The sequence below is a fragment of the Oncorhynchus masou genome, chromosome 2, assembly GCF_036934945.1.
Source record: "Oncorhynchus masou masou isolate Uvic2021 chromosome 2, UVic_Omas_1.1, whole genome shotgun sequence".
Lineage (NCBI taxonomy): Eukaryota > Metazoa > Chordata > Actinopteri > Salmoniformes > Salmonidae > Oncorhynchus > Oncorhynchus masou.
This window is the reverse complement of record NC_088213.1, coordinates 34,941,136-34,965,474: the sequence shown is the minus strand read 5'-3', so window position 1 is coordinate 34,965,474 and position 24,339 is coordinate 34,941,136. Positions and strand designations below refer to the sequence as shown.

The 24,339-nt window shown below is 45.9% G+C and overlaps 1 protein-coding gene across 4 annotated transcripts in view; it reads right to left on the bottom strand.

Moving 5' to 3' along the window:
• LOC135503713 (myotubularin-related protein 13-like) overlaps positions 1-24,339 on the bottom strand; it is a 155,722-nt gene that overhangs the window by 42,895 nt on the left and 88,488 nt on the right. For all 4 annotated transcript variants that reach the window (XM_064921860.1, XM_064921866.1, XM_064921871.1 and 1 more), the window contains exons 9-17: positions 23,405-23,518; positions 21,979-22,056; positions 21,546-21,659; positions 20,606-20,734; positions 20,356-20,454; positions 19,998-20,211; positions 19,694-19,803; positions 18,652-18,801; positions 3,902-3,970 (exon numbers count right to left, since the gene is read on the bottom strand). In XM_064921860.1, coding sequence (XP_064777932.1) covers positions 3,902-3,970; positions 18,652-18,801; positions 19,694-19,803; positions 19,998-20,211; positions 20,356-20,454; positions 20,606-20,734; positions 21,546-21,659; positions 21,979-22,056; positions 23,405-23,518 — 1,077 coding nt within the window. The remainder of the gene's footprint in view (positions 1-3,901; positions 3,971-18,651; positions 18,802-19,693; positions 19,804-19,997; positions 20,212-20,355; positions 20,455-20,605; positions 20,735-21,545; positions 21,660-21,978; positions 22,057-23,404; positions 23,519-24,339) is intronic.

Here is a 24,339-nt window from a genome sequence, read left to right as displayed (position 1 = left end):
GAAAAACGTCATAAGGCTTTCATGAATTTTCAATTTACCTTAAGACTTTACGAGAAATATGTGACTATAAAAAGGGTCATGTTAATTTAGGGTCTGATTAGGGTCAGCCTTCAGATGGGGGCATTGTGATGATTGAACACATTACATACTGTGGTGACGAAACCCAGAAGGTGAAGCCCTGACCTAATTTCTTCCAGACCCGATCCCCTCGTTGTAGTTACTGCGGGCAGCAGAGGTTGACGGGCTGAGAGGCTCTGAAGAAGACGTCAATGAGGAGTGATGGATGACAGGGACAGGTGAAGCAGCGGTTTTCATAGAAAAGGGCCTTAAGCCAACTGACCTCGTTGGGAAGGATTGAGGGTGGAGGGGAAGTAAAACTATATACTCCTGTGGACGTAGCATGAGGACTGGCTGAAGTAAAAAATATATATATATTTAAAAAATGATACGGTAATCAGCAAAGCGGATGTTGTCAACTTGCCACTGCAAGACTGTATATTATGTACAGTTCACGATTTACACGGGATGGAATTACACTTAAGGAAAGCAATAGGCCTGCTCTACTCCAAAATAAGAACATGTTTACAATGAAACTATGCAGCAAATTCACGAGGCAAGCCAAGGTTACCGTGGTTACGTAAAAAGTGTAAAAGAGTAGCCTAATCACTCAGTCACTTGAGCACTGATTAACTACAGCTTCACCTTCTAGGAAATATAAATGGGATCTACCGACAGCAGGTTGTCTTGACTCTAAGGACAGTGTGCTGTTGTAGTAAGGCTGTGTTTGGAGGGCTTAGCAGTTTAGTACTGAAGCTAGGAGGTCAGGAGGACTTGGACGCAGATGTGTAACAAGTACCCGAAACGTGTTGTTTGTCTTGGTAGTGTAATAAAGTCCATGATGAATGATATCAGAGCTAATCTTCCATGAAAAGGTATGAATATAATCTTGACCAGAAGACCCAGGTCAAAACCATTCCATTGGAAAGGTACGAATATAATCTTGACTAGAAGACCCGCGTCAATACCATTCCATGAAAAAGTATGAATATAATCTTGACTAGAAGACCCGCGTCAAAACCATTCCATGAAAAGGTACGAATATAATCTTGACCAGAAGACCCAGGTCAAAACCATTCCATTGGAAAGGTACGAATATAATCTTGACTAGAAGACCCGCGTCAAAACCATTCCATGAAAAGGTACGAATATAATCTTGACCAGAAGACCCGCGTCAATACCATTCCATGAAAAGGTACGAATATAATCTTGACCAGAAGACCCGCGTCAATACCATTCCATGAAAAGGTACGAATATAATCTTGACCAGAAGACCCAGGTCAAAACCATTCCATTGGAAAGGTACGAATATAATCTTGACCAGAAGACCCGCGTCAAAACCATTCCATGAAAGGTACGAATATAATCTTGACTAGAAGACCCGCGTCAATACCATTCCATGAAAAGGTACGAATATAATCTTGACCAGAAGACCCGGGTCAAAACCATTCCATTGGAAAGTTACGAATATAATCTTGACCAGAAGACCCGTGTCAATACCATTCCATGAAAAGGTACGAATATAATCTTGACCAGAAGACCCAGGTCAAAACCATTCCATTGGAAAGGTACGAATATAATCTTGACCAGAAGACCCGCGTCAAAACCATTCCATGAAAAGGTACGAATATAATCTTGACCAGAAGACCCGAGTCAAAACCAATTCCCTGAAAAGGTACGAATATAATCTTGACCAGAAGACCCGGGTCAAAACCATTCCATGAAAAGGTACGAATATAATCTTGACCAGAAGACCCGAGTCAAAACCAATTCCCTGAAAAGGTACGAATATAATCTTGACCAGAAGACCCGGGTCAAAACCATTCCATTGGAAAGGTACGAATATAATCTTGACCAGAAGACCTGCGTCAAAACCATTCCATGAAAAGGTACGAATATAATCTTGACCAGAAGACCCGCGTCAAAACCATTCCATTGAAAAGGTACGAATATAATCTTGACCAGAAGACCTGCGTCAAAACCATTCCATGAAAAGGTACGAATATAATCTTGACCAGAAGACCCGGGTCAAAACCATTCCATTGGAAAAGAAACAAACGGTTCTAGTTGAAATGTTCTCTTTTTGGCTTCGTAACAAAAACACACGTACCACTGAAAACGGATTGCTATTTTGTCACGATTGTCACCTGGATACAGACAACAGACACTCCTTCTGTTCCTTTACAAATGGTTCTCTCAGCAGTGTCCTACAGTAGACTGTAATGGTCCTCTACTATAGCGTGGGGGTAAACCCAACACTTACAAAACCACTGGCTCCTTCATCTGCTGCCAGGCATGCTTTGAACAGCCCCATAACAGTCCGTGTGGTAAAGTCAAAGACTTTGGGGAAATGTGGCAGGATGGGGGGGGGGTAAAGCAGGCCAACAGACGTTTTGCAAAAGGATGTAATTGACTATCGTGCGATGCTGCGATTATCCCGAGAATCTCTGCGGAGCGTTGTGAACCATCACAAGGTGCTCTGTTTTTTTGGGATACATTGTTTTTCCAGCATTTTTTTAATCACACAAGAGATTACACAATATGAACCATGGTGGATTCCTGTGCTCTTGCTTTTCGCCATTTGCGTGACCACACGCTGGACTCGACAGTTAATGCCATTCCTTTGGAAATCTGGGAGAAATCTGTTGTGTTCTGGAGCTCACGATATCATTCCTCCCGTGCCAGAAACTGCTCCGTCGAGAATGAAACGCCTCTCAGGATTCGTGTCTCTTTCTGAAAACCTGGTGATAAAGGTCCTTTAACGTAATCCTTTAATCAGATTTTATGGTTACGTAAAATGGGGAAATGGGGTAAAAAAAATATACAGGAAATCCAATGCATTTAGGCAATGGCTTTCAGATGTCGTAATGAAGAGGCAGAAAGCTGGAGCCTAGGGTCACAGTGTTGTGTTGACAACTTGACGGTCACAGAGAGACACTGTTACTCCGTTACAGCAACAAACCAAACTATCAACAATGTGGTGTAGGGGGGTCTGTGACCACTACACTTTACTCAGGTTGTGTACAGAGACAACTCTGCTCTCACCCCCATTACATAGGTCACACTGTACACCTGTATCAACAAACAGAGACAATTCCCTTGGTTTTATTTAGATAACTTACTATAAGTGTACAGTTCCAATGGTTACCCTGGCTGGGAAAGAAGAGAGCAGGCTTATCTCAGAGCATTACATCAGCCTATCCTGTAAGAACAGGGTGAGACATACGATGGCAGAGAGTGGGCGAGGTCCAAATTCTGTCTCTTAGGGTCTTGTACCCAATGCAGGTCAACAGCTCACAGTTGTGTCGGTCACCGTGGCAACTGCAGAGCATTGGGGACGGATTTGCGGTGCGCGCCGCAGCAACCGAGTTTGATCACGAGAGGTTGGAAACCACAAACCCACAGTGGCCCTCTGGGCTTTGGTGTGAGGTACAGTTCTCACCCTCTTTACCCTCATGTGACTCGTCTGAGAACAAATGGGACACTCCTCTGTCCCCTCCCCTGTCCCAGAGCTGCATGGCCGGAGGCCTGGGAAGTCTCTTGTCCTGCCTGGAACACAGCTCCTGACATGAGGTCAGAGTATGCTGCATGCGCCAGAGGCAACCTTCAGAACAGGACCAGCGCCAGGACAGCTGGGATATCACACCCCAATCCCTTTTCTATTATTGCCCCCCATTATAAATAACCTCCATTAGGACGGCCAGCTTGTGTTGAATGCCAGGCCGTCCTGCCCTTGATTGAGCAATATAGTCAAAAGGACCTGCTGGCTGACTCTCTATCCGCTCTGTCTGTGTGAGAGAGGAGAAGAGCTCTGTGGAATGGAATCTCCCAGTCAGTCACTCACCCGGTAAAAGGCCGTCGTCAGGGGCAGCAGGGCGGAGGCGACCGTGTACTCTTCAGAGCTGGAGCAGTCCTGTGGGTCACACAACAGGGGAGAGATGAGGTCAGGACACAGCATGACAATGTTATATCGCTATGGGCCAAGAAGGTCTGGGCAGTGCACCAGTTATATCTCTAAGGGTCTCTCTATGGGTCAAGAAGGTCTGGGCAGTGCACCAGTTATATCTCTAAGGGTCTCTCTATGGGTCAAGAAGGTCTGGGCAGTGCACCAGTTATATCTCTAAGGGTCTCTCTATGGGTCAAGAAGGTCTGGGCAGTGCACCAGTTATATCTCTAAGGGTCTCTCTATGGGTCAAGAAGGTCTGGGCAGTGCACCAGTTATATCTCTAAGGGTCTCTCTATGGGTCAAGAAGGTCTGGGCAGTGCACCTGTTATATCTCTATGGGTCTCTCTATGGGTCAAGAAGGTCTGGGCAGTGCACCTGTTATATCTCTATGGGTCTCTCTATGGGTCAAGAAGGTCTGGGCAGTGCACCTGTTATATCTCTAAGGGTCTCTCTATGGGTCAAGAAGGTCTGGGCAGTGCACCTGTTATATCTCTAAGGGTCTCTCTATGGGTCAAGAAGGTCTGGGCAGTGCACCTCTCCAAAAAACATTACGTACGAGCAAAATCAGATAGTCGATTGCAAAAATTACAAGTAATTTAGTGTAATTTTATCTTCAGGGTTTGCACCAGCCATACTTTCCCTATCAAGGCCACTGCAGCGTTGGGACATATGCTTCCAATAGGCTTATATAATCCTGACAATTGTCAGAATGTTCCAATTTCTCAATTTATTGGTCATTTCATGTTTTGCATTCCTGCTCCAGATTACATCCCAGAGTTTCCGGGATCAACATCTACAAACGTATTGAATAAATCCACGGGATTATGTTGCATAAAATCAAATTGTCTTGGCTTTAAAATACAACATCTATTAGCCAAGCACCATGGCGAGTCAAAGAAAACGGACATTTAATTTCTGAAACAGCTAGAGCGCAGCTGACAATTTTTTTCTCCCATTTTTACGCCACTCACAGAATCTGTACTGGGGTCTGTCTGAATATAAAATAAGTTGTATTCAATGGAGCATTAGAGATGAGCACTGCATTCCGGCAGATAGTACAATACATCCAGTAGAACTGGGGACTTAAGGGCCAAAATAAAATGGCTCATATTGAAAACAGAGAGACTGGATGGGAAAGGAGAACATCTGAAAAGGACCCAAAAGAGCTCCACACACAGGAAATTGGTACTTATCTCCATGAGCTTTGTGGGGATTTATTTGTTCAACTGGGACAATCAGAATGGCCGCCGGAAACTTGATTTAAGTCCATGTCAAAACAGCAGAGCTGATCCTGATCTGGTGCTGTGTCTCATAACCCTCACAGGGACCCCAAGGGCAGGGAACATCGGAAATCAAATACATGCACACACACAACCCTAAACACATCTACATTCACAACCCAACTTTCGCACACATACAACCAAAAACTTCATAATCACGCACACATTTGACAAACTTAGCATTTTCACAAAGACACACACACACACACACACACACACGATCAGAGCCTCTCATTTTGGCAGGAGAGGGGGGGTAAAGGGATTGTGACAGGAATGCTGGACTTGCCAATATTGGATAGGGGGCCTTTTTCATGGATAAATCCCCCATTCCCTCATACCTCACAAAAAACGGAGGAATGTACAGAGAGGAGCAAATGCAAAACATACGGTCTTCAGCTAAACATGAAAGACAGGCCCCCCATGGACCGAGCGATAGACTTTGTTTTCCCCTTGCAGTTGGTTTTCAGTTATTTTGGGTTGCGGTTGAACGCTCCAGTTTGGAGAGCCACCAAAGCTTTGTTTACCGGCATCCTTGACAATGCCGCAGGTCACAGATGTTCAAAGAACCCAGTGAAAACTCTCCAAATAACCCCAGGAGCAGAAGCGCAAGGGCAGAAAAATGGAAACATTTAACAGAGACGTCGTTATTCAGACAAAAAGACCACAAGGTCAGAGGAGCCAAATCTGGGCTAACATTTCATAAAGCATCGTTGTACAACACTGTGCTGTAATGCCTTGAGCCGAGCCTGTCAACATCAAAAGGCAGAAGCATTGATTCAGAGCATGAAGAAGTGTCATAAGACCAAGCAGTGCTCTGCTATCTGTAAGAAAACAGACCCATTGTACATGTTCATATTTCATTCTGATACAATCCCGTTTACTTCAGGCGACCTCAGTATCATCTACAAACAGGGCAGCGCTGTAATCTGACAGGGAAAATGCTACGTTTAGGGAAGACATGATGTCTTAGAAGCAGTTATCCAGGTTAGCACCATGATTTACTGTAATTCAGAACTTCCTAGGCCAATAGGTCACAACAAACCCTACTAAGAGTATAAAGACGACGAACAGTCTGGCTGAAAGAAGGCAAGGAGTGAGGGAGACCCTTTTGTCTGCTGGCCTGCATAGGCTCAACTGCATGTGCTTGGAGTTATTCCTGGTTTACCAGCAGCAGGTATGCCTGTTTACATTGAGACAGAGGAATGCTGCCGTTTATGATCCGGGACACTGCAGTCGCCGTAGCGCATACGAGCACATGCAAGAGTGCAGGGGCGGGGCGTGCGTGTAGAAATGTATGTGCGTAAGCGTATCTGTGTACAGAAGGGTGAGGAGAGCAACGTGCACCCCTGCAGCTCCGCTTAGGAAGGAGGAAGTCGTCTCCCTTCCTCTTTCCTCCGTCTCTTTCGTTCTCTCTCAAGGCTGTGGTTCATGGATGACTCATGGAGTTTTGCCCCTGATAAACACGTAGGTCTATACTACGTAAACAAAGACCCTGGACCCGCACGTTTGACAGACCCCCATGACAGGAAGTGATCAGAGAGCATCTTCCTGCAGACTCCAGACACCTCTCTCCCTTGGCGCTTTCCAGGAACCGTCCGACTGAGACCGGCATTTAAAGCAGAGAAGGGGAGCTGGAGGAGGCTTTTATGAGGCTGCAGTGCTGTGGAACCATAGAGCACGAACCATAAGCTGACTCATTGACAAAACAAGCACAATACTGCACACAGCCGTGCACACAGACACATCCCATACAAACAGACAAAGACAGACTAGAAACTATGGTACACTAATCAAATTGAATGTCAGAAGCATGGTTCCCTGGCCATGTTTACCTGGTCCTGCTGGCTGACATCCAAGGGGAACGGCTTTATCTGTACATGAGAATGATGCTCGAGAGACCTTCCCAGTGCCTTCGTTATGTTAGCCTGTCCAACCAGTCCAGAGACTGACCCATCTGCAACCCCAAGCAGAGCAGAGGGAGAGCTTTTTCACAGCAAGAACCCACTACTCATCTCACAGAGGATATTAAAGGAGAGCAGGAGAAGTGGGGGACTCTAAATTAAACCTTAACCAAGTTACTGTCCAAGTCCTGGAGGGAGGTAGGCTGTGGACGCTGTGTGAGACTGTCAAACACACAGCAGACCTCCTAGTACAGAGGAGGGCAAAGAAAACAGCACATGATCTTGCATGAATGGGAATCTGTGGACACTGCTCTCTTTAGAAAAGCAAAGCCATGAGTGCTAAATATCTCTAAAAACGAATCATCTGCTCAATGCTAAAGCTCATTTAGATCATTTTTGAATAATTTGGCGACTGAGAAAGTTGAGGAGACTAAACTGCTGGGTGTATCTCTAGATAGCAAGCTGTCATGGTCAAAACAAATAACTCAACGGTTATTAAAATGGGAAGAGGTCTGTCTATGAAAGGGCGTTGTTCTGCCTTCTTGGCATCTCAGTCGACCAGAGGGGTCTAAAGGCTCTAGCTGTCGCACCTGGACTACTGCCCAGCTGTGTGGTCATGTACAGTCGTGGCCAAAAGTTGAGAATGACACAAATATTAATTTTCACAAAGTCTGCTTCCTCAGTTTGTATGATGGCAATTTGCATATACTCCAGAATGTTATGAAGAGTGATCAGATGAATTGCAATTACTTGCAAAGTCCGTCTTTGCCATGCAAACTAACTGAATCCCAGAAATACATTTCCACTGCATTTCAGCCCTGCCACAATAGGACCAGCTGACATCATGTCAGTGATTCTCTCGTTAACACAGGTGTGAGTGTTGACGAGAACAAGGCTGGAGATCACTCTGTCATGCTGATTGATTTTGAATAACAGACTTGAAGCTTCAAAAGGAGGGTGCTTGGAATCATTCTTCTTCCTCTGTCAACCATGGTTACCTGCAAGGAAACACATGCCGTCATCATTGCTTTGCACAAAAAGGGCTTCACAGGCAAGGATATTGATGCCAGTAAGATTGCACCTAAATGAACCATTTATCACATCATCAAGAACTTCAAGGAAAGTGGTTCAATTGTTGTGAAGAAGGCTTCAGGGCACCCAAGAAAGTCCAGCAAGCGCCAGGACCATCTCCTAAAGTGGATTCAGCTGCGGGATCGGGGCACCACCAATACAGAGCTTGCTCAGGAATGGCAGCAGGCAGGTGTGAGTGCATCTGCACGAACAGTGAGGCGAAGACTTTGGAGGATGGTCTGGTGTCAAGAAGGGAAGCAAAGAAGCCACTTCCCTCCAGGAAAAACATCAGGGACAGGCTGATATTCTGCAAAAGGTACAGGGATTGGACTGCTGAGGACTGGGGTAAAGTCATTTTCTCTGATGAATTCCCTTTCCGATTGTTTGGGGCATCCGGAAAAAAGCTTGTCCAGAAAAGACAAGGTGAGCGCTACCATCAGTCCTGTGTCATGCCAACAGTAAAGGATCCTGAGACCATTCATGTGTGGGGTTGCTTCTCAGCCAAGGGAGTGGGCTCACTCACAACTTTGCCTAAGAAATAAGCCATGAATAAAGAATGGTACCAACACATCCTCCGAGAGCAACTTCTCCCAACCATTCAGGAACAGTTTGGTGACGAACAATGCCTTTTCCAGCATGATGGAGCACCTTGCAATAAGGTAAAAGTGATAACTAAGTGGATCGGGGAACAAAACATCAATATTTTGGGTCCATGGCCAGGAAACCCCCCAGACCTTAATCCCATTGAGAACTTGTGGTCAATCCACAAGAGGTGGGTGGACAAACAAAAACCCACAAATTCTGGCAAACCCCAAGCATTGATTATGCAAGAATGGGCTGCCATCAGTCAGGACGTGGCCCACAAGTTAATTGACAGCATGCCAGGGCGGATTGCAAAGGTCTTGAAAAAGAAGGGTCAACACTGCAAATGTTGACTCTTTGCATCAACTTAATGTAATTGTCAATAAAAGCCTTTGACACTTATGAAATGCTTGTAATTATACTTCAGCATTCCATAGTAACATCTGACAAAAATATCTAAAGACACTGATGCAGCAGACTTTGTGAAAATGTATATGTGTCATTCTCAACATTTCTGGCCACGACTGTACTGCAAAGAGGGACATAAGTCAATTGCAGTTGGTCCAGAACAAAGCAGCACTTAGATGAACACGGTAACATGCGTGTCAGTCACGCTTGGCTCAAAGCTGAGGATTGACTGACTGCGTCACTACTGGTCTTTGTGAGAGGTGTTGAAGGTACCGAACTGTCTGTTCAAGCTGATGGCACACAGTTCAGACACTCATCGGTACAACATAAGATATGCAATCAGAGGTCTCTTCACAGTCCCCAGGTTCAGAACAGACGCTGGGAACCACACAGTACTAAAAGAGCCATGACTACATGGAACTCTGCCACCCCAGGTAACTCAAGCAATACAACCAGAAAAAAAGGGGCACAAAAGGGGACTGTGACTAGACACAGCCACTTAATATATCTTGTATTGTAATTTGCACTTTATTATTTAATAGACCTAGATAGACTCTGTACTGATACATTAGATGATCACAAGTACAGTGGGGCAAAAAAGTATTTAGTCAGCCACCAATTGTGCAAGTTCTCCCACTTAAAAGGATGAGAGGCCTGTAATTCTAATCATAGGTACACTTCAACTATGACAGACAAAATGAGAAAGAAAATCCAGAAAATTACATTGTAGGATTTTTAATGAATTTATTTGCAAATTATGGTGGAAAATAAGTATTTGGTCAATAACAAAAGTTTCTCAATACTTTGTTATATACCCTTTGTTGGCAATGACAGAGGTCAAATGTTTTCTGTAAATCTTCACAAGGTTTTCACACACTGTTGCTGGTATTTTGGCCCATTCCTCCATGCAGATCTCCTCTAGAGCAGTGATGTTTTGGGGCTGTTGCTGGGAAACACGGACTTTCAACTCCCTCCAAAGATGTTCTATGGGGTTGAGATCTGTAGACTGGCTAGGCCACTCCAGGACCTTGAAATGCTTCTTTCGAAGCCACTCCTTCGTTGCCCGGGCGGTGTGTTTGGGATCATTGTCATGCTGAAAGAACCAGCCACGTTTAATCTTCAATGCCCTTGCTGATGGAAGGAGGTTTTCACTCAAAATCTCACGATACATGGCCCCATTCATTCTTTCCTTTACACAGATCAGTCGTCCAGGTCCGTTTGCAGAAAAACAGCCCCAAAGCATGATGTTTCCGCCCCCATGCTTCACAGTAGGTATGGTGTTCTTTAGGATGAAACTCAGCATTCTTTGTCCTCCAAACACGACGAGTTGAGTTTTTACAAAAAAGTAATATTTTGGTTTCATCTGACCATATGACATTCTCCCAATCTTCTTCTGGATCATCCAAATGCTCTCTAGCAAACTTCAGACAGGCCTGGACATGTGCTGGCTTAAGCAGGGGGACACGTCTGGCACTGCAGGATTTGAGTCCCTGGCGGCGTAGTGTGTTACTGATGGTAGGCTTTGTTACTTTGGTCCCAGCTCTCTGCAGGTCATTCACTTGGTCCCCCCGTGTGGATCTGGGATTTTTGCTCACTGTTCTTGTGATCATTTTGACCCCACGGGGTGAGATCTTGCGTGGAGCCCCAGATCGAGGGAGATTATCAGTGGTCTTGTATGTCTTACATTTCCTAATAATTGCTCCCACAGTTGATTTCTTCAAACCAAGCTGCTTACCTATTGCAGATTCAGTCTTCCCAGCCTGGTGCAGGTCTACAATTTTGTTTCTGGTGTCCTTTGACAGCTCTTTGGTCTTGGCCATAGTGGAGTTTGGAGTGTGACTGTTTAAGGTTGTGGACAGGTGTCTTTTATACTGATAATAAGTTCAAACAGGTGCCATTAATACAGAGTAGAGGACAGAGGAGAATCTTAAAGAAGTTACAGGTCTGTGAGAGCCAGAAATCCTGCTTGTTTGTAGATGACCAAATACTTATTTTCCACCATAATTTGCAAATAAATTCATAAAAAAATCCTACAATGTGATTTTCTGGATTGTTTTCCTCATTTTGTCTGTCATAGTTGAAGTGTACCTATGATGAAAAGTACAGGCCTCTCTCATCTTTTTAAGTGGGAGAACTTGCCCAATTGGTGGCTGATTAATTACTTTTTTTGCCCCACTGTATTTAGGCATTAATATGGAGATGGTCCACCTTTGCTGCGATTAGCCTCCACTCTTCTGGGAAGGCTTTCCACTAGATATTGGAACATTACTGTGGGGACTTGCTTCCATTCAGCCACAAGAGCATTAGTGAGGTCGGGCACTGATGTTGGACGATTAGGTCTGGCTCACAGTCTGCGTTCCAATTTATCCCAAAGGTGTTCGATGGGGTTCAGGTCAGGGCTCTGTGCAGGCCAGTCAAGTTCTTCCACGCCGATCGACAAACTATTTCTGTATAGACCTCGCTTTGTGCACGGGGGCATTGTCACGATGAAACAGGACAGGGCCTTCCCAAAACTGTTGACACAAAGTTGGAAGCACAGAATCGCCTAGAATGGAATGCTGTAGCATTAAGATTCCCTTCACTGAAACAAAGATGCCTATCCCAAACCATGAAAAATAGCCCCAGACCATTATTCCTCCTTCACCAAACTTTACAGTTGGCACTATGCATTGAGACAGGTAGCGTTCTCCTGGCATCCACCAAACCCAGATTTGTCCGTCAGACTGCCAGATGATGAAGCGTGAGTCATCACTCCATAGAACGTGTTTCTACTGCTCAAGAGTCCAATGGTGGGGAGCTTTACACCACTCCAGACCAAAGCTTGGCATTGAGCATGGTGATCTTAGGCATGTGTGCAGCTACTTGGCCATGGAAACTCATTTCATGAAGCTGATGTTGCTTCCAGAGGCAGTTTGGAACTTGGTAGTGAGTGTTGCAACCGATGACAGATGATTTCTACGCACTACACTCTTCTACACTCTTCTACACTCGGCGGTCCCGTTCTGTGAGCTTGTGTGGCCTACCACATCACGGCTGAGCCATTGCTGCTCCTAGACATTTCCACTTCACAATAACAGCACTTACAGTTGACTAGGCAGCTCAAGCAGGGCAGAAATTTGACGAACTGACTTGTTGGAAAGGTGGCATCTTACGACGGTGCCACGTTGAAAGTAACTGAGCTCTTCAGTACGGGCCATACTACTGCCTACAAGAGAATCTCTTCCACAGTTAATTTTGCATTCTAAATCTTGCATAGTTTCTTTTGTTTCGGTATATTACGTTGAAAGTGACTAATATTGCTTTGATTCAATCACAATTGCCGCAGTGGAAGGAGATGTTGATTGTGTTAACTAAATGGGAAACTGTAGAAAGATGAGTCAAGATCAATCTCGTGCTTCTCTGTGCGGGCTCATATTTCCGAGTTGAGCTGCGCGCCCTCAGCTTCGAGGGAACATTGGTTGTGGGCCCATCTGGCCAATAGCATCACAGCATTGGCCAGCAGCATAAACTAATCTAGAATGGATGGACCTACAACTTTTCTCCTTTGCCCAACAACCCCCTGCAGGTGAAGGAGCACATGTGTGATTGACATTTTGACAGTGTTTTTGAGCACTATAATTCTCTCTGATAGGAAATGTTTGGGGGTGCCAGGATGCATATACCCCTTTTTCTACAGCAGGACTCTGCTCGCCTGGCCTTGTGCAATATCCACTTCCAAACCTGCAACAGCTGGAGGGGGAGAGAGGGAGAGGTACTCTGCACGCACACAGAAACAAATAGGCCCCCCGTTAGTGCAAATACTCCAATTAAGGTCAGTCATGTCTTTGAGTCATGCGGCTGTCAAGTAGGAGATACGACTTAAAACAGCTGCAGAATGTTTTCAACATACACAGATAAGATGCGTCCAGCACCGATAGCACTGGCATCCACTTTGGACAGTTTAGTCAGCATCTTACTGTCACTGTTGAGGTCAAAGCACTTGAGGGATGGATGAGTAATGATTTGGTCAGAGCTCGTTGGTTTTCAAAGAAGTGGTGTAAAATGTGTTTGTCTACATGGTCAGGAAGTAGTAACACTGCATGGTCTTCATCTGATACCTCTGGTGATGGCTCAATCAGCCAATCAAATCACTCACACCACACAGACAGACCAGCAGGCCTCCAAAGCACTGACGGAAGATCGTATCTCATTAAAATAACAATTGACTCAGAATGACAGTATGGTAAATATTTACTTTGAATATGTCAAATACTTGCAATAAATGAAAAAAAAAGGGGTACGGTATGTAAACAAACCTTGAAGCAATTAATGAGAGCGGGAAAATGAGTCACTAACAGGTTCACTGTCTCTCCAGTAGGGACAAACATGAGGATGTTCTGCACCAGAGAATAACATTACCTCAGAAAAAAAGAAAAAGACAATCTGGTTTGTAAGAAAACACAAATTACAATAATGTCCAGTCTTTTGAATGCTCACTTGGTCCTCCATGGCCTTACAAGTACTTGAAGTGACTTATGTTCTGATTTGAGTGCACTGCTTCAGGAAAGCGTGGCGTTGAGGACGGCCAAGCTGGGGCTCAGTGAATGTACACAGACATCCACTGAGTTACAGTATAGCCTGATGTATAAACTCAGCAAAAAAAGAAAAGGTCCCTTTTTCAGGACCCTGTCTTTCAAAGGTAATTTGTAAAAATTAAAATAACTTCCCAGATCTTAATTGTAAAGGGTTTAAACACGGTTTCCCATGCGTGTTCAATGAACCATAAACAATTAATTAACGTGCACCTGTGGAACGGTCGTTAAGACACTAACAGCTTACACACGGTAGGCAATTACGGTCACAGTTATGAAAACTTAGGACACTAAAGTAGCCTTTCTACTGACTGAAAAACACCAAAAGAAAGATGCCCAGGGTCCCTGCTCATCTGTGTGAACATGCATTAAGCATGCTGCAAGGAGGCATGAGGACTGCAGATGTGGCCAGGGCAATAAATTGCAAAGTCCGTACTGTGAGAAGCCAAAGACAGCGCTACAGGGAGACATGATGAACAGCTGATCGTCCTCGCAGTGACAGACCATGTGTAACAACACCTGCACAGGATCGGTACATCCGAACATCATACCTGCGGGACAGGTACAGGATGGCAACAACAACTGATCGAGTTACACCAGGAACGCACAATCCCTCCATCAGTGCTCAGACTGTACACAATAGGCTGAGAGAGGCTGGACTGGAGGCTTGTAGGCCTGTTGTAAGGCAGGTCCTCAACAGACATTACTGGCAACAGCGGCGCCTATGGGCACAAACCAAACGTCGCTGGACCAGACAGGACTGGCAAAAAGTGCTCTTCACTGACGAGTCGCGGTATCGTCTCACCAGGGGTGATGGTCGGATTCGTGTTTATCATAGAAGGATTTCCTGATTTTGCGTGATTTCCTGCAAGACAGGAAGTCAGTGTTCTGCCATGGCCAGCAAAGAGCCCGGATCTCAATCCCATTGATCACGTCTGGGACCTGTTGGATCGGAGGTTGAGGGCTATGGCCATTCCCTCCAGAAATGTCCAGGAACTTGCAGGCGCCTTGGTGGAAGAGTGGGGTAACATCTCACAGTAAGAACTGGCAAATCTAGTGCAGTCCATGAGGAGGAGATGCACTGCAGTACTTAATGCAGCTGGTGGCCACACCAGATGCTGACTGTTACTTCTGATTTTGACCCCCCCTTTGTTCAGGGACACATTACACATTATTACATTTCTCTTAGTCACATGTCTGTGGAACTTGTTCAGTTAAAGTCTCAGTTGTTGAATCTTGCTATGTTCATACAAATGATTACACATGTTAAGTTTGCTGAAAATAAACACAGCTGACAGCGAGAGGACATGTTTTTTTTTTTGCTGAGTTCAGTACTACTCTGAGTGATGAAATCCCACACCTACTTCCATTAGAAAGGACAATCCCCTCTCTCACCTGGTTGTCTGTCAGAAAGCAGAAACTACTGTACTGTATACACACACTGCTTTGACTCATACTGTAGTACAGAGAAACTCTGCAGAACAAACACCGCACCCTGTGGACGAGTGCCCTTTCAAAACAGTTTGAACCGCTAACGCTAACCTTCTAACAGTCAACAGAGCCAGGGCAACACAGGGGGTGGCAGGGAGCATAGCCCAAGAGTGTTGGGCCAGTTACCGAAACGTTGCTGGTTCAAATCGGGCCATTCTGTCCTTGAACAAGGCAGTTAATCCCCAACAATAACTGTTCCCTGGGCGCCGATGACGTCGATTAAGGCATCCCCCCGGTTATATGCTGAAGACACATTTCGGTTGAATGCATTCAGTTGTGCAACTGACTAAGTATCCCTTTTCCCAGTACGCACCCCTACGGTTAGCCCCAAACTGACATGTTACATGTGGCCCATAAACTCTTGATTGGCCTCAGGATGATGATATCATCAGGAATGTGAGATGTTTTTAGATCGAAAAACACATGCCTCCTGTCCCGTTCTAATGAGGCATCATTCTGTCACTGTACAGAGACTGTGGTGCATAGCACACTGTAGAGGTCAACACCCCTAGCTGTGTGGGGTGTTGAGGGATCTCGCACACACACACACACACACACACACACACACGCGTAGCATAATCATTGGCATCGGTGCAATCTGTGATATCTCCAAGGGCTTTTTGACAGGGAAGGGCGATGAGAGGAGAGGGGTGCAAGTGAAATACTAGAGTAATTACTGCCGAGGCAATCTGCTATTTCTGTTCCTTTTACAGCCCATCTGAGACAAATCCATGGACCTGGGCTACGGACCAGGACACAGAATCAGGACCAAATAACTGCAGAATGGATGGACCTCTGGCCTGTTGTTGCCTTGGTGAAAATATAGGGGAGAAATAACAAGACAGTATTACACCGTAAAGCTAAATAAAATTATAGAGAAATGCTCGCTATATTTTATCTAACCATTTGGCAAGAAAACCCTCATTCTATTTTAAATACCAGCTCCATGAGTAAAATTGTTGCTTATTTGGTTTTGAGAGGCAAAGCAGAGATTAAATCAAAATAAGACGGGAATGTCTGGTGAAATGAGAACCCTGAAGGTTGAGATAATATACACACTGGCCTCCATCCATCTACCTTAAAGGTGAAGTCACAACAGTAGGTCACCAGTAGTGCAGTAATATGCTGACAGGCAGTTCATCTCAGATGGGGATGTTTTGGTGTGGAGATGTCCATCTCTAATGGTGGACTCTATCTGCAAGTCTCCATCTGTTGTTTGGGTTTGAATAGTGGTTGTTGAGGAGAGACAGGGGCCCCGGACTGATGCTGATCCGAGTCTTCGTGCCACGGCCAGACAGAACCCCTCTGCTCCCCTCTCTCCAGTCCGTCACCCCCTTCCTCTCCTGACATGTTCCATGCTGTTATGGGAAACCCTGCCAAGTGCCCCCTGGACCAAACACAGTCCTAGAGAGACAGTCTGTATAAGTCCACACCACACGATGTCACTCCGCAGCACTTGGCTCGAAATAAAAATCCTCTGGTCCAGAGTACACACACTCACACGTGGTTGTTATCCTGACTAATCAACTCTGAAGGTTGGCATTGAATGCATCTCACATGCTTCGCTTCATAGCATCTGTCTAGGGACTCAGTATTCCCAATGCAATGTCACTGAAAATGCTCACGTCCAGTTTGAGGGGGGAAAAAATACTTTATCTGCAGAAATACTATTAATCGGTTCCTTGAAAAAATAGAAACTTCCACATCAGGATCCCATTTCGGGGAGAAACAAAATACATGTCAGACACGCTCGTAGGCCAGCTATCAGATAACACAGCCACATTAAGCAACCTAATAGACAAGCATTTCTACATTGTTCTGTACATTCCAGAACAGTCCGGTATTCGCCAGACAGACCTTGCAACAAAGACGACTAATCTGCAGTTATTATACAGAGTGTCCGTCCGGGTGTCATTGTGGTGTCTTTCAACCACTCTGTACCACAGGGAGACTACTGTTGGACCAGCAGCTTCATCACATTACTACCTTGGCTTGGACAGAGTGGGACCTGGACTCAGATACTGAAGACATGCGGTTAGCTAAGCATGCAGGGGGCAACTGAAACCAGGTGGTATGGCACATCTCCTAGAACCTGTGTTGCTGACAGGAGCACAGGAAGGGAGAGCATATATACCTCTGTCATGTATAAATTACACAGCCACTGGTTGGCTGGCTGGCTCTTGACCTGTTTTACAAGTGGGGAGGCCAGTGACACGTCCAGTGACCTCTACACACCCAGGCGAAAGGCAGATGGTGAGATTAATTGGCTCGCCGGCCTCGATCATTTGGCCAGAAGAATGCGTGGAATCCAGAGCCACTCCATAAAAGTCACTCTCTGTGAACACTGCTCCGAATCATTAAATCCCAGTGGCTACGGCCATGTGAGGCTGTAAAACATGAGGAACTATCATTGAGGCCTCAGCTCTGAGCTCCGGCCATCCTCTCCGAGCCCTCCTCTATGAGCCCTCCTCTACGAGCCCTCCTCTACGAGCCCCCCACCTGATTGATGGCAGAGTGAAACTTTATGGGGCGTGTGCAGCACAGGGAGAGCAGAATAAACCACTAATCGCTTTGTCTAATAACCGAAGTGATAGCGCAAAAACCCAATAGCACCCAAGTAAATCAGACACCAACCTTTTACTAGATATGTGGGGCGCAGCGAGCACTCACTCTTGACAATCTGTCAAACTACTGTAAATGAAGACTAACTTGAGCATAAATCACTGGAAAAATACATGATTTGGCCATTCTTCCACCAGCAGCCAAGCATGACTAAGGTAAGGGAGAAGGGCAGTAAGAGCATGTATGGTGGAGTAGCAGCACGTGTTGTTGCCAGAGGCCTGTGTACCCTAGGCAGAGCTCTACATCACATTATCCTGCCAGAGCTGTCTGCTTAGCGCTTGGTTAGCCGGCACATTCTCTCACTGTCTCGTACTGTTTCCATTACAGACAACTTCAGACGCGCTAAATTAGAACCAGTTAAAGCCCATGAAAACACGTCATCGCATCCAGAGTGGGGTTGTTTTAAGGGTAGAGCCTGGAAACAAACTACTGCTTCCTACTCCTCAAATATTTTGTGGTTTACCTGTTATTGCCTCTGCTAGGGAACACCCAAGAAAAAAGGCTGCCAGTGACATCTGGATACTTACTGTACATTAGCTATTAGAAAACAGTGTTCCATCGTTTATAAAAGCAGTACGTTGACATTCAGAGACTTTTAGGAGGGATGTTAACTACCTTGTGGAGGGACATACCGTACACTGAACTTTAATAACAGAGCCAGTTGATTTGTTCTGAAAGAGTCACATCACAGACTGGGACAGACTGGCCGAGCTTTGACCCACCTGGAGGGCACAGTTCATCATGCGGATGACGTAGTCAAACTGTTGGTGGTCCAGTATGGCCCGGTTCTGCTGGACGTGCAGACTGAGCTCCTCAGTCAGACACTGGCGGGCCGCCTTGCCTTTCAGAGCACGCAGCGCAGCCGGCAGGGTCTGGGAACACAGCACAGCCTGTTTTTAACACAAATACCATGTCACACCACAACATACATGAACAAAAACAGTGGGGATAATCATCTTCTGAATTGATTTCTCAACTTCCCAGAGAACGTTATGTCCCAGAATTCTAGAACCAATCAGGCTACAGCCAAGAAACATAAGCTGGTAGCTCTGCAGGAGCTCAGGGACAGGTACAATAGCAGCTACAGTATTACCATTCCAAACTGTGAATTGTTGACCTCTGGGAAATATTAATAATACGACACATTTCATACTAATGTCAAACAATGAGAAAATGTGATGGTCATGCGTCTGGGTAATGGTTTTCACATTGGCTGTATAATGTATATTGAGGTGAAGGGTTTATAGGCTCGGGGGGGCGGTTATAGCTGGATGCATGTCTGCCTTATATAACCTGGTTATTACAGCCAGCGGTGCAGGCATAAAGAAACTGGCTCCCTTCCCATTTCATGTAGTGCACATGAGACACCCCCATCAACGTTCCTATGGGCTATAGGGGGTGCCACGGTGCGGGGAAATCAAAGAGCATCATTTTCGTGTAAATGCTTTATGGGAAAAACAGAAAGCAAAACAGCTATGCCATTAACCTCGGTGTTAAAACAATGGGGTTATTTCTGCTGATAACGAGGAGATTATGAGGCTAGTCTAAGTGTTTGATTATCGGTCTCCAGTGTGGCCATGTCTCCCAGCTGGGAGGTATAATTAGCCTGATAGAGTTGAGAGCGCCAACTCCAGACAGACACACACGGTTGCCTGCCTGCTGTAATCGGAGGGATGGATGTCTGTCCAGGTGTCTGGGCCATTACAGACGTGGCTGGTTACGCTGTGCTGAGAGACAGGGATTAGGGAGGATGCCGTGCGTCACCTTCTCCGTCTCCTGGGTCTTGTTGTCGAAGATGAAGGAGATGCAGCTCCTCACCACCTCCAGCCTGCGAGCGCTGTTGAACACTGAGCCCATCTTCCCCATGATGGACACTGCACAGATGAGGGGTGAGCAGGTTAGGAATACAAGAGTGGTAGAAATACTAGCTACGCTTGTACAGGCGCCATTCAATACTCAGCAACTAAGTACTTACAGCTATTAACACATTATAGACAGACTCCTGCCAAGCCATTTGTCTCACACAGGAGCAGACATAGAGTAGAGCTGATGTTTGTGTCTCACGTACCCACGGGAGGGCCGGCAGGCACCACACACTTCCTCTCTGCGCGGGTGGTTGTAGTGATGGCAGCAGCGCTGGGATGCTTGGCCAGGCCCTCCGCCAGCAGCCGCTCCACCTTCTCATCGTCCAGCAGGGGGAAGGGCACCACATGCACCCGCAGGTGGGAGCCCTCTGTGGGCCGAGGCACTTTCTGGAACGCCATGTGGGGGTTGGGATTCTCCTGTAATGGACCATTCAATAATAAAACATACAGACAAGCACAACATTATCAACATCTGTGACGGCCATAGGACATGCTAGAACACTAAAGAGTACAGAAAGTGCTTAATGTGAACACTGTGGCATACAGGCCCAGTTAACTCACGTTTTTGTACAGTTGGTCAGAGAGTTCCCTCATGTGCTTCTGCAGCTTGGCAGGGCTAGCCGCCCCCTCCTTAAAGCGCTCCATGTCAAAGGCCACCAGCTACAGAACCAACAACAAGTCAGTCAAGCTGTTCCCAAACGATACAATCTCTCAACAAGCCCAGTTTCACACACAACAGTGAAATTAGAAAAACTGTTGCCAAATCAGACTAGAGCTGCTGTCTGGTTACATTAGCCATGTCTGCCAGTACCTCATCAAAGAGATCACAGGCTCTGTAAGGCGGACCCCTCTCAGACACGAAGCCAGCGAAGGCCATTCCATCCAGAACCTTGGTCAGGAAGTCATTCTCGATCAAGCCTCTCTGGCCCAGGAAGGCAGTCTGTAGGGGGACAGGGTCAAAGGTTAAATAATGGTAGGTACATAAAGATGTACATTTAGGACTAACAGCTTTACTTTTCTGAGCTTCTCTTTTCTTTATTATTATAATTTTCTTATCACATTGAACCCAGTCACAAAAGTGAAACAAATGACTGAAGATGGCTATATGCTGAATTAGCCCTGTGGTTCGTGCTAGTGGGTGAAAGAGATAGAAAATGGGGGGCAGTTTTTCATGACTCCCCAGTCATCGCCTCTCCGATAAAAAAAAAGCGCAGTTTCTGTAGATTTGTGATGAATTCCTGACCCATAATCCGAGCCATGTGGGGTACTTTGAGGGGGACGTGCTGAGAGGTTACCACGGAGACGCCGCAGACACAAACAAATACAAACCCAGCAATTTTTTTTATTTTAATTTGATACATTTCATATGGCTCATCGCGAGGCCATTGGCCAAGGCCGACAGCACATAACACAAACAAGCAGATAGCATGGTGAAGAGTCATACGGTCAGTCACTAAAGCACATCAAAAGAACACACATATGATGAAACAAAACACCTCCAAACAGCTTTATCAGGCAGGATAAGACAGGATAGGAGAGAATCCTCTTGTTCTTGGATTCTCTCCAAACATTCTTTTACAGGTTGAGAGAACAAGAGTTGTTATCTATAAGATAAACATCAGCCTGCACCTATCAAATGTTATGGGTGACAAACGTGCGTCATAATCAGGAGACACATTGAGGGTGTGATGGAGCACATGCATCCAGTTGGCAATAGGATTTTTGACCCACCCAGACTGAGTTGATCTCACCTTGTGAAAGTGGATAACAGGTTCGGAATGAATGCGGATGAGCTGCAGGCAGGACCTGTAGCCCTGGAAGAGTTGTGCAAACAGCCTGAGGAACACGGCTCGCACCTCCTTATCCTGAAAACACAAGGGAGAGAGGGGAGAGTCACCTCACAGACATGCCATGAATACCACCTTGATAATTCAGTGAAGTTCACATCTTAACGTGATTATTGTACCATCTGAAGAAATGGAAAACCCCACAAAAGTTCAAATTTCTGTGCTATTCATAGGTCGGACAAGAGATGAGCGTGCTATAGGAGATATCTCAGAGCAGTGGCGTCCTCCTCATATCACAAACACATGATGTTCTGGGAAAAGGCTCCATCTATTACAATGAGACATGGCCAGGGGTAAAGGTTAAAGACACTGTGTTTACTGGAATGATGGGCCTTACCAACAGTTTGAGGTTGGAGGGGGCTGTGCGAGGGGGTGGGAAGGCATTGTCAGCTATCTCCAGATCAGGATGCAAAACCTGAAAATAATAAAAATGCCTCTTAGTCTTGACTTATTATTTTGTTCATTCCTAAGTACACTTTTATTGTTCAGATTACATAAACAAATACCCATTACAATAACTTAGACAAGTTACATAAGGACATTCTAAAGCTGTTTGCAACAAACCACATTCTCATTATGATCTAATGTGAAATATCTAAAGGGGATTTGTTATTTCCAAGGGTGAGCATTCAGCCTTTACAGACAGAGGCTGTGGTGTGTAACAGGTATGTACCAGAGACAGGGCAGTGTGTAACAGGTATGTACCAGGGACAGGGCAGTCTGTGTAGTGTGTAACAGGTATGTACCAGAGACAGGGCAGGCTGTGTAGTGTGTAACAGGTATGTACCAGGACAGGGCAGTGTGTAACAGGTATGTACCAGGGACAGGGCAGTCTGTGTAGTGTGTAACAGGTATGTACCAGGGACAGGGCAGTCTGTACCAGAGACAGGGCAGGCTGTGTAGTGTGTAACAGGTATGTACCAGAGACAGGGCAGGCTGTGTGTAGTGTGTAACAGGTATGTACCAGAGACAGGGCAGGCTGTGTAGTGTGTAACAGGTACGTACCAGAGACAGGGCAGGCTGTGTAGTGTGTAACAGGTATGTACCAGAGACAGGGCAGGCTGTGTAGTGTGTAACAGGTATGTACCAGAGACAGGGCAGGCTGTGTAGTGTGTAACAGGTACGTACCAGAGACAGGGCAGGCTGTGTAGTGTGTAACAGGTATGTACCAGAGACAGGGCAGGCTGTGTAGTGTGTAACAGGTACGTACCAGAGACAGGGCAGGCTGTGTAGTGTGTAACAGGTATGTACCAGAGACAGGGCAGTGTGTAACAGGTATGTACCAGGGACAGGGCAGGCTGTGTAGTGTGTAACAGGTACGTACCAGAGACAGGGCAGGCTGTGTAGTGTGTAACAGGTATGTACCAGAGACAGGACAGGTGTAGGCTGAGACAGGGCAGGCTAGTGTGTAACAGGTACGTACCAGAGACAGGGCAGTCTGTGTAGTGTGTAACAGGTATGTACCAGAGACAGGGCAGGCTGTGTAGTGTAACAGGTACCAGGGACAGGGCAGTCTGTGTAGACAGGGCAGGCTGTGTAGTGTGTAACAGGTACATACCAGAGACAGGGCAGGCTGTGTAGTGTGTAACAGGTACGTACCAGAGACAGGGCAGTCTGTGTAGTGTGTAACAGGTATGTACCAGAGACAGGGCAGGCTGTGTAGTGTGTAACAGGTATGTACCAGAGACAGGGCAGTCTGTGTAGTGTGTAACAGGTATGTACCAGAGACAGGGTAGGCTGTGTAGTGTGTAACAGGTACGTACCAGAGACAGGGCAGTCTGGGTAGTGTGTAACAGTGGTTCAGGGAGCTGGGACAGGTGGATGCACTCTGGAATCTTTATGGTTCCTCCATCCAGATCAGCTATGATAACGTCCAACTGTAAGACAGACAACACACATCACTAAACAATCCTTTCCAATTAGTTATATTCCGATTTTAGTTGTAGAGCACATTCTACATTACTATAGCAGAGCGTATAAGACAAACTAAGGCTGAAACCTGCCAAAACAGGCTCTTGGCCAACATAGTGGAGGAGTCACAACTCCCTGAAACTAAGGGACTCAGGAGGCCGTGTCAATCGGCACTTCTCTTTATAAGGAATGCCAGCTCAACATAACATTTCCTTAAAATGTACAATGACTCATATATGGAGGACAACTACAAATACTTAGGTGTCTGGTTAGACTGTAAACTCTCCTCCCAGACCCATATCAAACATCTCCAATCCAAAGTTAAATCTAGAATTGGCTTCCTATTTTGCAACAAAGCATCCTTCACTCATGCTGCCAAACATACCCTTGTAAAACTGACCATCCTACCAATCCTTGACTTTGGCGATGTCATTTACAAAATAGCCTCCAATACCCTACTCAACAAATTGGATCACAATGCAATCTGTTTTGTCACCAAAGCCCCATATATTACCCACCATTGCGACCTGTACGCTCTCGTTGGCTGGCCCTCGCTTCATAATTGTCGCCAAACCCACTGGCTCCATGTCATCTACAAGACCCTGCTAGGTAAAGTCCCCCCGTATCTCAGCTCGCTGGTCACCATAGCATCTCCCACCTGTAGCACACGCTCCAGCAGGTATATCTCTCTAGTCACCCCCAAAACCAATTCTTTCTTTGGCCGCCTCTCCTTCCAGTTCTCTGCTGCCAATGACTGGAACGAACTACAAAAATCTCTGAAACTGGA